Source organism: Megascapheus bottae, chromosome 23 (genome assembly GCF_031878675.1).
Source record: "Megascapheus bottae isolate mThoBot1 chromosome 23, mThoBot2.hap1, whole genome shotgun sequence".
NCBI lineage: Eukaryota > Metazoa > Chordata > Mammalia > Rodentia > Geomyidae > Megascapheus > Megascapheus bottae.
In genome coordinates this window covers 14442099-14459180 of record NC_143531.1, presented here as the reverse complement: position 1 = coordinate 14459180, position 17082 = coordinate 14442099, and the positions used below count along the sequence as shown (strand labels likewise).

Genomic DNA, 17082 nt, shown 5'->3' with positions numbered 1-17082 from the left:
TATTCCTGGGATCTGATCTCATAAATGGGGTTTTAATGGCATTAAAAAATTTCCTGTGTTATACATAATATCATCATTGTGATGCTCACAGTGCTGTTGAAAATGGATCAACAATTTTTGTATGACTGTCAGAATACTTTCCTTAGTGTAACATATCGATGGAAATTGGTCAGCTGACAGACACCTGTCAACAGATAACTTGAGTATATACCTCCTTGCTTGAGTTAAAACTCAGCCTACTTGTCAATATTATTAGCCAGATAAACTTTATGTCAAATCTCTGGTTCATGTGATCTTCCAGAGAATGTAGTGGGTTTCCTAATTTTCTGAACTTAATGAAATCTCACCCACATACTTGAAGAGTGATTAACTGTGGTGTTTCATGGTGCTAATTTAGTAATAGCATAATGCTCTAAATTCTGTTTGGAAAACAAAGTTAAACTGTAACCAAATAAATGGGCTAATTCCATAATTATTGAATACAATTTCAGAGAGCCCTATCTGCCTTCAGAGAAACTCTCCATTTTGGTAAGAATTGTGTATACCCATAAGGATCACCTTTAGTAGAAAATGACATCTTTTCAAATAACATAGATCTTCCCATGTAGTAATCTATTGTTCGGCATAAATTGATATAGCATACTCATTTTCACCTCTCTTATGTACTGCATACCCTGATGGCCGACTTCCTATCAAAACAGTGTGAGTGGCATAAAAATTTTGAAAATTTGAACTGATTTATAAAAATGCTGCTTTGTTTCTAAAAAGGACATAAGAAGATGCTTTGACATGATTAGGCACTTTGTTCCCTTACTCCTGAAGGAAAAGAACTCTGCTATTCAGGTTTCTTAACTTCCTTAAGCTCTCTGGACCATGCCCCAGCTGTCTGAGACATCTGGCCAGTAGTTGAACTGGCCAATATTCATTAGTGTCTGGGACATGAACAAACATGGAACAGGTCAGCTTATATGCTCCGGAAATATAAGTACCTTTACCATTTTACGGTTTATGAGATTTTAGTAGGATTTTGTTAGTGAAATATTTAAAATCAAAATGGAGAAAGAGAGTATTCTATTTTATTTCTGTTCAGGGAATAAAGGGCTTTTCTATATTAGGGACAATGCCACAGGACAGTACACGGTTTGTGATTTGGGAGGTTGGCAGAGGAGCTGGCACATAAAGAAGCAACTGTGCTATTGAACTATAGACAACAGCATTCCATGCTGTAGAATTAAACATAAAGAATAATCCACTCTCCTTAATTAAGTGGTATTTTACTCAAAGGAATGGGAAATTGGTATTGGAGCTGGGACCTCTATGTTAAGCATAAGGCATGTTTTAAAAGCTAAAAGGTAAGGCAGATGTTCCAGGAATTGTCTGGATGGAAGCACAGGTATGTGATGCTAGGGAATACAACCAGGACCTGGAACAGACTGTGGGTCCGAGCTATAGTAGCATAGAAGAGCATTTAACTATGGGAGATGAAGAGAGCTCAGCTGGAGCATTGAGTAAAAAGTCAGTCAGTACTCAGAGAAGAAAAATGGAATAAAAACAATGGAAATATGAGCATAGTAGTAGAGAATTTAATAATTTTCACCATTGGAGAAGTAATTGTGACACATATAGTATAGTAACATAATGCATTTTAAAAAGGGAAGCTAGATGTAGATATGTGTTAACACCTTGGTAATTTATTCGTATATTGAATAATTCTAAGAGAGAAACTATGTAAACCAACAGCACACAATGGAACAGTCATGGAAGAAATCTTTGCTGGGAGGAAGGAACACTGCTCTTGATTTCATAGACTTATAGCTGGGCACTGGTAGCTGAAACCTGTAATCCTCTCTACTCAAGGAGGCTGAGATCTGGCTCAAAGCCAGCACAGACAGATAAACCCAAGAAATTTGTGTCACCATCTAATCAGGAAATAAAGCTGGAGGTGACGGCTTGATTCAAGTGGAACAGTACCATCTATGAGCAAAAAACCTAAACAAGAGTGTGAGGCTCTGAGTTCGATCTCTAGTACCAGTATATATACAAAACTTTTTCCTTTTATTCTGTTATGCTATTTCTATTGTTTTATTCTACAGTCTTTTTATTGTTACATGGAAAGGGGAAAAATCTTGGCTGGAGATCAAGCATGCCATTCCATGTTTTTCTTGATGACATCATTCCCTGACCACCACAGAGTTGGAGCTAGTTTATTAACAAGATTGATCTGCATTTAATAGTTTTTGATAGTAGCTATCACTCTGTATATTCACTAGCATTCACCACATTCCTGTATTTCTCTCCCCTTTGTGTTTGTGACCATGCAATATGATATTTTTCTGTGTCTACATAACTCTTCTCTTTATTCTCTCTTCAGGAAAACAACCAAACAAAGCACAACACCCACCTGGGTCTTTCTTCCAGCACATTCGATATAAACCCACCAGAACAAATACTGAGAGTGTTATGACAATCAAAGCAATAACCACCGGCAAAATGATACCTAAAAAAAATATAGGAGACATTGTCAACTAGTGTGGCTACTGAATTTCATATAGAGAGGCTAGTAGCTAATTAAAAACATGCATGATTTCTTTCTGTTGTAATATTTAAGTCTGGTAACAGATTATTTTAGGCTATTAAGAGTTATCTGATTAGGATTTTGTTCTAGTCGTCATTTCTGACAAATCCACTGGGTGTCAGTCTTGTAGCCTTTCTGAAACATTTTAAACCTCCTTCCTGGAGACAAGGTAGTGGGGAAAATGGAAGACCAGAAAGATTGATTCTAGAGCCTAGCAAAAATCACATTCACTCATTAATATTCCTTAGTGCTTTATAATGAATTTACAAGACAAGAAATATAGCCCATTTGGGACTGACTACTGAAGTCTAATGCCAGCTTAAAGAAAAACCTCACAAATATTCTACCATATTGTCTTCAATTTAGAGAGGTATAAATGACACGCCACAATGGTTATGATTTAAAAAAAAACTATGCGATGTGGTTCAAGAAAAGTGTGTATTTGTATGCACATATGTGTCTAAGTGTTTGTAGGGTGCTAAGTTCGGGTGAATTTACTTGTTTTTAATTATTAGGAAGATTTAGATTTTTTCTTTGCTTTTTTCCCCTCCGATAGTTGTTTCCTTGGTTAAAGGTACAGAGCTAAAGGCCAGCAAGCTGTTGTAGGCACAGAGTTAGCGGCTAGGCCAGAAGTCAAATGAGAAGTGCCCAGTTAGTGAGGAGCCCCTACCTGCATCCCATCTGTATACACGCATGCTCCTCAGGTACCCGCCTACCCAGGGCTGAGGTGAGGGTAGTTCTCAAAGTCAAAACACAGTGACTTACTTCCTTTCTTTCCTTCTACTGTCCAGAGGAAATACTTGCTTTAAGTGTAATGTGCTGTTGATTCCCTTTTTCCCTTTCCTTCCTTCCTTCCTTCCTTCCTTCCTTCCTTCCTTCCTTCCTTCCTTCCTTCCTTCCTTCCTTCCTTCCTTCTTACCTTCTGCCTCCCTTTCTCTCTCTCTCTCTCTCTCTCTCTCTCTCTCTCTCTCTCTCTCTCTCTCTCTCTCTCTCTCTCTCTCTCTCTTTTTGTCCCCATCCTGGGGCCTGGGTACTGTACCTCTTGTTCAAAGCTAGCACCACTCTACCACTTAGCCATAGCTCTACTTTTGGCATTTGGGCTGGTTAATTGGAGATAAGAGTGTCATGGACTTTTCTGCTGGCTTCAAACCACAATCCTCAGATCGTAGTCTCCCAAGTAGCTAGGATTACAGTATGTGAAGCAGCAATGCCTGGCGTTATTCTTGTTTCTAAGGAAATCATTAAAATGTTCTGCATCCTGTTGTATCACAATATGTTATATGGCAAATATATATTTTAGCTAAAATGGAATGATTCTTAAATGTTATTTTAAGATAAAGCTCCATCAAAAATCATTTTTTGTACTTTACTTCAATTTTAAAGAGTTAATTGAGAAATACATCTAGAATTCAGTCAAGGTATATAGAGCATGATGATTTAAGACTTCAGCCTGTGCCTTTTGACTGGAACTAGTCTCATCAAGTCATCTTAGACCATTGGTGATGACTGTTTAGTATAATGGTAAGGAAACATGCCAAGGGGAGCTAGTTAGTATAATAAGAAACTCTCAGAGCAGCCATTTGTTCCGCAGGGTCTCTCTCTGTAGTCATCTCTCTAACCACTCACATAGGTCATATTCTACACTTCTTACTGCTATAAGCAGAGGTACATGTTACTCACTGGAATAAGATGGGATGGTTTGTGGAGAGGTTGCATTTTTCCCATCTTCAGTACCTATCATTAAGCAGGAAAAAATTTAAAAAAGCAAGTGATCTTTGATTAGTGTGTGCCAATCCAAATATCCCATTCACCATAGGCATTTAAGGAAATATCTATGCATGGCAGGCATTGCATTGTCACAGAAACATTTTTGACATTCTGAGAGAGCTTTGTTTTGAGCTAGGAGTGAAGATTGGTGAGTCTTCTTGGCCAGGAATGAGGGAGCACAGCAGGACACACAGCTTACCTTGGAGCTGTGACAGGTTTCTTGGAGGTGTCACTGCTGTCGAGAGGAACAAGGGGAGCACAGTGGTTTCAGAAAGTGATGCACCTGGTTGTTGAGTACTAGCTGTAGGGAAATCACAAATCTGTGGTCAGACAATGGTATTGAATTTCCCGACTGTATTTCCTTGCAGATTCTAATAGCTTGAAATTCTGGAGACCTAAGAAAATCACTGATTGCTGAATAATTGAATATATTCCATGGTAACAGTAAACTATACATTCACTTATTTTTCTGGAAAGACAACTTGAAACCATGCAACTTAAGTATCAATATTCTATCTTCATGAGTTGCTAATTATTACTTAAATCTTTTATCCTCAGCAAAAGCCTGCATAGCCAATGCTAGAAGATATTTCTGTGAGATTCAAGTCTACGCCAAAGCACTATTTAAATGTCAGATATTATACAATTGCAACTTTAAAAGAAAGTGATTTTTTCCATCACACATCTTAGCATGGGCATGAATACACAGGGTGTTAGATTTCAATTCCTCAATAGTTGTCAAGAAAAGCTAGCGATTAAGACTTGGTTGAGGGAGGAGGTAGTATTGTACAAAAAGAAATGTACTCATTACTTTGCTTTTAACTGTAATCTCTGTGTACATCACCTTCACAATAAAATTTAAATTAAAAATAAAAGGACATGGAGTTAAAAAAAAAGACTTGAGTGAGAAGACCTGGGGGAAAATCAGACACCTTCATTTTCATTCCTCAAGCTCAGCAATTTTGACTATAAGTTTTCTTAACACAACTGCCGGGTGCTTATGTTCCCATGTTAGTCCCTGCTCTTTTATTCAAGGAAAATATTATTAAAACTTTATCATTATCAGTTTACTTAATTATCATTGGTCACCTTCAATTTGAAGAAACAAGTTATCAATAGAAAAGAAATCATCCCAAACAATTATTTATAGTTAAGCACTAGTGGCTCCTGGAATCTGAACAATGAACCATGCTGAGATCTGATGACTCTGGTTCAAAGCCATCCCAGTCATGAAAGTCTGAGTCTTATCTCCAACTACCCAGCAAAAAGCTAGAAGTGGAGCTATTGATCAAGTGGTAGAGCACCAGATTTGAGTAAAGTAGCTAAAGGATGATGCCAAGGTCCTGAATTGACACCATATCACCAGCCCCCAATTAAAAACAAATAATTATTCACAAGAATTAATTGACTTCATTATGTTTAATAATAAATTATAAATATTTTAATGCATTAAAATAGCCCTAATGACCTTAAGGGAAATACAAGTACAAGTAACTGTGTTATAAACTTATAGTATTTACTGTGAACTGGAAATACAAGTTAGTTTTTAAAGAGAATGTCTTGAAAATTAGTTATTTGTCTCTTGTAGTGTGAAGTGTTCTCTGAATGACACCTGTTTGTTTTGATTGCCCACAGAGCAGCAAGTTCATGGAAGACAGAAGGGGTAGGAATTCTCTTCAAACCCCACTATGGGCGTGACATTGCATGTTGATTACACTAAGAGACATCTTAGGATTGTGACCTCTTAGAAGGATTGAAGCCAATGTCTAATTGCAGCAAAGAAACCATCTTGGCGCTTTCCTTCTTTGCCACCCACAGCTCAGCATGTACTGCATGTTTATGCCTTTCTGACATCTGTGGAGAAGAGTAAAGTTCAGAGTCTGTACTATTCTTGCCATGTACAAGATCTGTGGAAGGAAGCTAGATATATGTCCCTAAGAACAAGAAAAAAATGTCAGGCTAGGGCACCAAGCAGGCTGAAAAGGGGATAGTAAAGTAAAGTCTGGGAACTACCTAAAACCTTGGCGTTTTTAGATGCTTTTGGTAGTGCTGAGTGTTTATGAAGATGAATTACTCTTTCAGTTGTGTTAGAAGATAAGATAGATGGTTAAATAACCAGTGGGTTTATTTCTAAGACTATTGTACATCGCTATCTCTTCCTCTTCCTCCTCCTCTTCCTTCTTTTTCATCGGTCATGGGACTTGAACTCTGGGCATGGGCATTGTCCCTGAGCTCTTCAGCTCAAGGTTACTGCTTTATCCCTTGAACCACAGCAACACTTCCTATTTTCTAGTGGTTAATTGGAGATGAGTCTCATGGTCTTTAGTGCCCGGGGTTGGCTTTGAACCATGGTCCTCAGATCTCAGCCCCCTGAGTAACTAGGATTATAGCCATGCCCAGCTTCTTGCTATTTCCTTAAGGGCAGGCAAAGTGGCAGCCTGATCAGGTTGAGTCCAATCTAATTCGTTGGACACTGATAAAAACTCAATGGTTTTCACTCACAACATGTGGATTGTCAAGGGCTAGCGGCGTTGCTAAGCATCCAGGAAGGTGGGACTTAATGGTTCTTGGGACAGAAATTTCTAATTAAAAAAAAACAAACAAACAACTGAATCCAGAACTCACACAAAATTAATTTCCACATATGTAATGTTATCTGGTATTTTCTTTCCTATTGCTTTTTAAATCAAAAAGTATAGGTTATGATTTCTATTAGTGACCTACAGTCTATTGGCATAATCATATGGTTGAGATTACAGTACTGGGCTGGATTCTCAATTTATGAGACCACTGTTATTCTTTTAGTGATCGAGGGATTTACGGTCTGGTCTGATGAGCTCACGTGTTTGGTGAGACAAACTATCAAGAGAATTGTCAGAGAGGGTATACAAAAGTACAGAGCAGCACGTAGGGAAATTCTGAAGATAAAGTACTTGAGTTGAACCTGAGGGGGAACTTATTTCCTATGTGTGTGTTTTTTTAAAGCAAATTGCTTTCCTTCTTTGGACCTGATTTTTCACATATGTAAGTGGGAGCCATGAAAATTATAAATAATATTATTGTTGGAAAGGTTAAATGAGTAAAAGTAATATAAATTACCTTGAAAAGAAATGGTAATAAAAATGATGGCAATACACATATACTGTACTATATGATTATTTCTACAGGGTATTAATACAATCATAATATGATTAACCCCCTAGAACGTGGAAACTTCCAGTCAAAGTTGGGTTGTCTAGCTTTTGAAAAATTTCTAAGTACAAAAACACACAGAAGGGACAAATAAAAGCAAACAAAACATATCTCTGAAGCAACCAGACTTATTTTTTTCTGCTTTGACAAGTTAAGCAACCAATATACATATATATACAATGTATATATATTTCATTATACCCATATCTCTATACATTTGCAACCATTTTCAATATATGTAGTACTAAGATTTGAACTTTGGGCTCCGAGTTTGCTAGGCAAGTACTTTACCATTTGCACAATACCTCCAACCCTTTCTTCTTTTATTATTTTTGTTTGTTTTTTTTTAACTGTATTTTTTGTCTTTTCTTTATTGGCACTGGGGATCGAACACAGGACGCTGTACTTGTTAGGCAAGCGCCTTGCCACTGAGCTACATCCCAGCCCCTTCTTTTGTTATTTTTAAAATAGGTTATCACTTTGGCCATGCTGGCCTGATAGCTGCCTATTTACAATTTCTGAGCAGCTGGATGACAGGCATTCACCACCACACTTAGCTTTTTAATTTTTTTCTTTTCTTTTTTGTTTTTTTTTTTTTAGGAAAAGGTATCTCACAAATTTCATGTCTAGGCTGACTTTGAACCATGATCCTCTCAATCTTTACCTCTCATGTAGCTAGGATTATGGGCATAAGACACAGTATTTGGCTTAATTTTTTATTTCAAAGATAAGTGATACTGTGGGCCAAGGATTTACAGTAATCCATCTACAGTAAATGGAAGGGCTAAAAGAGTAAGTCCCATTGATTTTCCATTTGCCATGTATTCCATAGATTTTTAAATAATTTCATTGCTTATGGTATAATTATCTATGAGGGCAATAAAATCTGTTCCTGATGTGCTGAAAGATATAGAATGCTCTTTCTCCTCCAATGAAAATATAAACATAAATACTAAAGGAGGATTTTATTTTTGAAACCCTGTGGGACAATATGTCACAGATATCATTCTAATTGTTTAAACATATTGCATTGCAGTTTACGTTTTCACCAACTGGAATCTGAAGCCAAGATGGAGTGAATAATTTGTTCAAGATCATACAGATAGGAGCTGGCAGAGCCAGGATTTCAATATAGACTGTAGAATGAATTCATTCTTTTAAGTTTTTGATTGGTTAAATAACGTCAGGTTGATTATTTTTTTTCAGAGAAAGTTAATAGCTTAAGCATCAAAAAAAATCTTAAAGTCTTAAAAAGCTCTAGATTTATTTTACCATTGGAGTGATGTCTAGCTTGCGAAGATCCAAAGCGAACAATAATACTGAGATTCTGCCACTGAAAGAACTGTTAGGCATGGTGGCACATACATACGATCTAGCCACTACTGAGGTGGAAATAGGAGGATCATGGTTTAAAGTCAGGCATGGCAAAAGTGATTAGAACTCAACTAAAACACAAACCATATACCAAAGGACAAGGGCATGGATGAAATAGAAGAGCGCTTGCCTAGCAAGTACAAGGTTGGGAGTTCCGTTTCCAGTATCACCAAAACAACAACAAAGAGGGTAGAGTTTAAAAAGACAACTTCTCACAGAGAATAAATCTGTTGTACATGGCCACCAACTCCAAGAATGTGTGAGCACCATGAATGAGAGCTCAGACAGAATGGCACAGTCTCCTTTGGAATGTGGCTAGCAGAAAGACATGATGGTGGGACCTGTCCAGACTGGTCTTCTATTTTGATACAAACGTTGATGCCTGCCAAACAATAGAGCCTCTGAAAAGTAACCAAGACATATGCAAACAGCACCAACAACAACCTAGAAGGGTTGAGATCTTTCACAAGTATACAAGACACCATGGGAATGTTCAGATGATGGCTGACTTTCTGTGGTCACGTGACTAGGTCACAGTACATCCAGATACTTAACCAAGCATTATTGTAATGGGGTCTGAAAGCTGTATTTGACTTTTGGAAGGATCAGAATTTGCCCTCCAAATACAAGAAGTCACAGTACTTCGGGGAGAGGATGGACTTTTTGTAGATCAAGAACAGTAAGACAGGACAGTTCAGCAGGTTTTGTTTATCTATTCACCTTGGCCACAGAATACTCTGTCCTGGGCTGTTTTGTTTTTGTTTTTTGTTTTGTTTTTTTTTTTAATTGAAGGTTGCCTCACATTTCAGTTGCTTCCAAACTGATTTACTTTGTCTTGTTCTTGGGATTTTACTCTTGAATATACTCAGAAAATAGAAATGAACTTACCTGTCATCGTGGTCATTTTGATTGAACTCTGATTCTCAGCTTGAAAGAACAAAAAGCAAATTACTAAAAGTGAAATCTAAGAACTGATTTTACATTTGTTTCAAAGTAGATATAGACCTTAGACTATAACCACAAGACTTCATGGTGAGAGGACTCTTGAGAGCAAGAGTCCATCTATTTTTTTCTTGAAGGGACAAATATTTGAGCCTTTGTGCAACAGAAAGTCTGTTGCAACTGCTCAATCCCTCCTTTAAGAAGGAATGTGGCTCTCTCTCTCTATATATATTCCATAAGCCATATATATATGGATATCTAAGCTATCTAAGCCATATATATGTGTGTGTGTATATATATAATCTGCAAAAGGGACACACTGTGTTTCAATAAAACTTTATTGAGAGAAATAAATGATTAGATTGGATTTGTGGGACACCATTTGCTCCATCCTGCTTTAGAGCATTTTAGCACAACTTCACACTGGAGCACAGTGAATGAAAGGTACTTTAGCAGCTGCTTCCTGGATGGGGCTGCCTGCCCTGTGTTGAATTTCTGCTAAGACAGGATGTATCTCCTTGACTGGGTCAGGTACAGGAAGGTCATTTGAGGAACACAGAGTGATGAATCTATGGTACATTGAGTCCCGGAGAGGCTTCTCAAGGAGAGTTGCTTGAGAGAATCATAATCAAAGAACCCTGTACTAATCTTGAATAGATGAAATGTAAAAAGGATTTGTTATGTGAAAATTTTAAAAAATGATATTTAAAATATTTATTTGCTTCCTTTGTGTAATCAGTCACTTGCCTGTCAATTTTAGATTCTCAAGTTTAACATGGTTCACACAGAACCTTTGATAAATAAATGTTCTCAAAGCCATCTATTTCCCTTTGTGAATAAATGTATGATACCTTGTCTTGGCCATTTTCATAAGATAAAAGGATAGTGGTCTTTCTTGAGTTTCCTCTTTAAAAAAATGTCTATGAGTTCCAGCTTCAAAATACATTCTAGATTCAATCATGTCTCAGCAATGGCTCTGTTACTATTCATTCAATACTAAAATATCTCCCGTCAGTACTTGCAAAGCTCTGTAGAAAACTCTTAAAGTGAAAAACGGCCCTGCAGTGGCTCTCTGCTCCTTCCTGTAGCTGGGCAGTCTTAACAGAATGTGAGTTATCCCTTGCTGCCGAATCCCACTCCAACCATACAGTCTCCTGTTTGACCTTATTCTACCTCCTGTCTACAACCAGAGCAAAGGCACAGTGCTTTTCTTGGTCCCACATCTTATCTTTTTACCTCAGTGTTCTCTCATGCATGCATAGGTGCCTCTTTCCAGATTCTACTCAGACATGTGTTCAGAGGTCTACTACAATACGTAAAGTAACTGCCCCTCTCACTCACACCAGCTCATTTATCCTACTTCATTGGCTCAAAAGCACCTTCTTCATTATAGGGACATTTGCTTTTCTTCTTTACAAAAGTGGTTGTTGTTTCCTACAAGAAATCTATCTCTATAGAGATAGGTTTCCTGTTTTCCTTAGAGATGTGATTCCAGTGCTTACCACCAGGATGTGGCTGAGCAGACTGAAAATATCTAATAATATGATAATGTGATAAGAGCAAACCTATCTGCTTACCTGAATTGGAATTTTAAAGTAAAATGAATACTTCATTAAAACTGCTACTTGGATAATGATAACTCATTTTAAATACCTTTTTGTGATTGGCTCCATATTTTATTTGATGATTTCTATAAGAGAGTGCTAATTCTCATTTGGCAAATCTATAAATAGTCACTGAAAGAAATGAAATTACTTCCTTGTAGGTGGAAACTGGATTCTAATTCAGGTCTTTGGGTTCCAAATCCATCTTCTTTCATGAAAATAGTCAGCTATTCCTTCTACTAAACTTCCACAAATAAAAGTTCATATAATTAATTCCTACTTTGATAACTAATTAAAATGCTTTTGAACATGGCATAATGCTGCATTTGGGAGATGCAGTTAAAATATTTATTAGCATTTAGAGGATTAGAATAGAAAGAAAATCAAAATCCTTTGTTCTTATTAATATCAGGTCATAACCTTTCCTTCTAAAAGCCTTAGTTAATGAAAATTTATGCTTGTATCAGAAAAAAAATCCTTCTAAGTATCCTTTATCTGAAATTGGTTTAGCCTTCAAAATGTGTAATTTTATAAAGGAGCATAAAATAACCAAGAAATATAGATATTATTTAAGGTTAGGTGGATGTTAAATAATGGAATATAGCGGAATGTAGTTGGACATAAAGTATATATGAAATCCCAGAAACTCAGAAGCCAGAGACAAGAGAAGCGTAATATTGAGACCAGCTTTAAGCTACTCATAAGACTGAGAGCAGCTCTAAGCGACCTAGAAGATTGAGACTAGCTTTAAGGTACATATTGAAACTCTCTCTCAAAAAAAATTAAACTAAACTAAAACAAAGCAAACAAAGGTTGAGGATATATATGGCTCACTGGTAGAACATTTGTCTAGCATGCACTGAACTTTGGGCTTAATCCGGAACCACATAAAACAAACAAAGAGGCACAGCAAAAGATGGAAGGAAAGCAAGCAAGCAAGGAAGAAAACAACATAGGAATATAAAATATACCTCTCCATATAAAAATTGGGAATATTTTGAAGGCAATAAATCATTTTCATATGAATACAAATTTCAAACTTATGTTCAGTTTGGTGGCTATGAAATTATCCCTTGTTTCTGTTCATGACACATACATGTTGTGAGAAAAGACCAACATCTGATTGATAGAGGAAATGAGGAAACCTAAATAGCAAATGGATAGTTTTATCAATCATTCTCCAAGCTAGATATATAAGAAGGATCAAAATGTCTAGTCAGGGAAGTTGGTAACATGAAATGTGTTAATTTTATTGTCAGGGTGATATGTAGAGGTGTTAGAGTTACATATGTAAGGTGATGAGTACATTTCTTGTCAAATTGAATTTGGTATTTTATGAAATATAAATAAATTTCAAAACCTATCTCACAAAATCCAAAGCAAATCTTTTTTCAAAGTTATCTTTTAACTCAGAAATTTTAATTGTAATACAATGGACTTCGTTAAATATTCTTATCTTATGAAGCATAGTGCATTTCCAGCTAGTAAACTACAATTGCAAATCGAATATTATCATCAAAAGTAGGAGGAATTATACAGTCCTAGGTACAACATACCTATGTATAATTCTCTTGTTGTTCACTTGTAAAGTAATATCTTATGACCAACTCAGTTTTTTAAATTTTTTTTTATTATTCTCTCACGTCACATTGGCTGAGACGTGGAACTTAAGATTATTTCTTGTTTGGTTAAACAAGGGCATGTAACTGACTTCATTCTGCAAAGGAGAGCTTTCATATTTGTCCATGGGCAGTGACATAAAAATAACTAAATAATGTAAGAAAAAGTTGGGATCATGTCCTCAAGTAAGTGACTTTGACAGAATTTATTATTACCAAGTATTTTACAAAGGGGTTTTGATTCCAAAAGTCAGGTTATGAGCACAATGCTTCCTGATCAATCTTACTCTTCCATCTTTCTCCCCCATCTCATTCATAAGCTCCAGTTATGGAGTGCAATTTTTATTGAGCACAATTGAATATGACTGTATTTGGTCACACTTCCTTCTTCATGAAGGTGTAATTTTATTTTAGCTAATTTACAGATGAGCAAACTGATGTTAGGATCTTAAGTGGCTAGACATGCGAGTGGTAAACTACATGGCTACATTTTTCTTTGAACCTCAGCAATCTAAATTGAGAATCCTTATATATAACTAATGAGCCAATTTCCTCTTGGCATGAGTGCAGGTACTGATGTTTATTTTAAGATGGGCGTGGCACCTTGAGTAGGAAATACTTGGATGTGGGACATTTTCCTATCCAGACAATGCTATATCTAAAAATGTCTGCTCAGTTACTATGAAATTCTGTCTGTGTGTGAACAAACTGCCCATTAAACAAGCATCAACTATGCCAGAGGAAGTTTATTTCATAACCTGTTTATTACATGTAAATGCTATTCTTATTTGATAACCTTTAGGCTACTTATAAATACCATTCTTTCTACTTAACAAAAGTCAAACTTTTGCCTTCAGATTTCAAGTCTGTGATATTGTATGTATTCTACAACCAAAGCTGTGTCTTGGCAAAACTCTTAGAGGTATTTACCTAATTATTTGCTGTCCTAGGCTTGGTATTGAGTTCTACTCCATCTGATCTTGTCATTGATCTATATTATTGTGTATCCATTACTCAGCCTAGCCAGAACTGACAAGAGGGAGAGAGAAAAGGAGCAATGGTTTCTCCTTTGCTGTTAATTTTCCACCATGTATACAATGCCTGCTTTTTCCACTGGCTATTGACACTCTATGTATCCTATATTGTGTACCACTCTCCCATCCATAGCTTCCTCTTTCCATCTCTGAAACCAACAGAACACACGGTGTTAGTCATCATTCTGTTACAGTGACTAAACACCTAAGGTAGATCCACTTAAAAAAAGAAATGGCTTCTTCTTGCTCATGATTTCAGAGTTTTTCAGTTTGTGGTCACATGATATATAGAGGAAAACCAGACATGCTTGGTGGGGCAGGGTAGGGATACTGCTCGCTCATAGTGGTCAGGAAACACAGAGAGAGATTTTGCTTTTATATCAAAGACTCTCTCTCCAAATGCTGAGCTGCAAATATACAAGTGCATGCATCTATTCATGAGGTCAAATCCCTAAGGACCCATTCCCATAATTAGCCTTGAACCATTGTCTTTTCTTGATATTGCATGAACTAGATTATAGATAATGTCATAGAACAAGTCTCAAAATACTTTAAGTAACCTGTGAAAGTCTCTGTGGTACTATAAAGATAATCTTCTAGTGAAATTTGAAGCAACTTTAGGATGTGGTTGCTAATTGGAGAAAGTGGGTCACTGCATGTCTTGGGCATTTCTTATCTCTCAGGCCCCTTTCTGCCCCTCTGCTTCCTGTCCACCATGAGATGACCTGCTTTCTCTCCCATAAATTCTCATTGTTATAATGTTCAGGCTCAAAATCAACAAGGACTATGGATCAAAATCTTTGAAACCATGTAGCCATATCCTTATTCTTCTTCCTTTAAGTTGTTTTCTAAGTATTTTGGTTAACACCATGCAAAAGTAACAAATACCAAAAATTGGAGTCAGAGGAGTGGGATCAACACAGTGATTCAACCTATGGCTTTTATGCCTTTACCAACCAGTTTCTGGGAGAAATTGGAAAAGGCTAGAGAAGCCAGCTGTCAAAGAATTCGTATTTCATCCATGGACCACTCCTTTGGGGTGAAACTTCACTGTAAAATAATGTTGTAATTAATGTAGTAGAGGAAACTTTAAGATAGCTTAGTATTCAGAATAGAGAGCTCCATGTAACGATGGATGTCCAAGGAATTTGTTAGGAATTTATAACAAATACCTCAAGTGTTAGTATATAAAGGGTTAAGTAACAAAGAGCAACAGTAAATGCCCTTCTTTCATTATCTTGCTTTTAATACACTTCATTTTTTAAGAACTGGATTTGATTTATTTTTAATAAGTTGAAAAAATCCATTTCCTGCTGTGTTTCAAAACTAATAAGTACAATGGTCCCCAGAACTTAGATACACAGGCCACATTACTTTGTGAATCAAAGGAAAATTAAGTGTCTTTGGTGACTCATGATGTATTTCTGTGAGAGTTCTAATTTCAAGGAACCATAGTCTCTGGATAATACTCTTGGTCATCAGTCATGAATGGGTGGATATTTAGTTCAGAATGTACACTTCAATCTCCAGAACATGCTATGACCTTTATGACTCAAATATGAATTTATTTTTGTTTGTATTAGGGATGAATGTATTATGAAGTGGATAAGTTGTGATTTGAGAAATCTTCATTTCCTACATAAATTTTTCTACAAAATAGATGCTGCTTATTAGAGCCAAGTCACTAAGATAGAAAAATGTGGTGCATATGGGAAAAGTTCCTACTTTTCCTATTTCCTAGAGATGGCCTCATCCTTAAAATATTTAGCAATTGACAAGAATGGTATAAAATTACCTCTAAGAAACCTTTTCTTTTTTGGGGGGGATGGTTATGCTTAAGGCTGTTTGAAAAGGTGGAGCATTATGTTACTGGTGGGGTTCTATTTAAGAGCTGTTTCTAGACATACACCTTTCCTTTCCTTCTACCTTAGATATCTCCAAACCAGAGATTTTGAATGACAACTCACCTTTCATTGGTTCTTATCATCCCTGTGGTTATGCCTAAAAAATATGCTTGCTTGACAAGTCATGCTATCTGGTGAAGCTATTTTGGTAGGTTGCTGATTATTCTGGTAAGACTATTTGGATTATATGTACAGATTACCTATAATGCAAAGGCCAGAAGTGCTTTTTGTAGGGATACATGTGGCCTGAAACCAGAAATCAGAAATTAACTAATATTCTTTTTGTCTCATGAAGTATTTAAGGTAGCTCATGGAGTTTCTCTGCAACTTCACCACATTCATTCCATCCTCTCACCAATTTCAGATGTCATTTGTAACATTTGCCTCTTTATACAACGGATATGGCTAGGAGTCACTAAGATTTTCTCAGACTCACTACAATACTGATATTTTGCCACTGTACTTCCCATAGCAAATTTTTTTATTTGTTTGTTTGTTTGGGTTTTCCAGTTCAGATTATGTAAGAAAGAAATGTGATAGGTCTTAGTCAACAACTTTTTACAAAGACATTGTTTGCATACTGAATAATAGCTAAATATATTGCTCTAAATATATAGTAATTTTTATGCTTACAATATTATACATCACTCTAATCTAGTTTTAGAACACTTTCATCAACATATAAAACTCTTTTGAATCTTTCCAGTTTATTCCATTCTATTTCCTGCTGCACATATCACTTGACTTTACTTTTGTTTTTCTAAAAGTATATTTCTACAAATCAGGCTTCAAAGTGGACAACAGACTTAAGACAACTTTTCTGAAACACCACATTCTTTTGTTCTTTTTCAAAAAGTGAAATGTTTAGCATCACTGATACAAATCAAAATCCCAGTGAGTGATAACCTTATTTCTGTTAGAATGATTTACCAAATGACAGAAGCTTAAAAGCATTGCTGAGGATATGGAAAAAGGCACGCTTGTTACTTAGTTGTAAATGAATATACCTACCATGGAAAAATCACATAAGGATTCCTCAAATAAATAAATTAGAAGGACCATCTTATCCAG

General features: G+C 36.3%; 1 protein-coding gene across 4 annotated transcripts in view; it reads right to left on the bottom strand.

Annotated features, from left to right (window-relative positions):
- Emcn (endomucin) overlaps window positions 1-17082 on the bottom strand; it is a 56660-nt gene that overhangs the window by 13328 nt on the left and 26250 nt on the right. For 2 of the 4 annotated variants that reach the window (XM_090356754.1, XM_090356753.1), the window contains exons 5-8: window positions 9797-9835; window positions 4542-4643; window positions 4256-4309; window positions 2402-2497 (exon numbers count right to left, since the gene is read on the bottom strand). In XM_090356754.1, the coding sequence (XP_090212880.1) occupies window positions 2402-2497; window positions 4256-4309; window positions 4542-4643; window positions 9797-9835 (291 nt within the window). The remainder of the gene's footprint in view (window positions 1-2401; window positions 2498-4255; window positions 4310-4541; window positions 4644-9796; window positions 9836-17082) is intronic. The other 2 variants (XM_090356755.1, XM_090356756.1) reach the window with 2 other exon arrangements.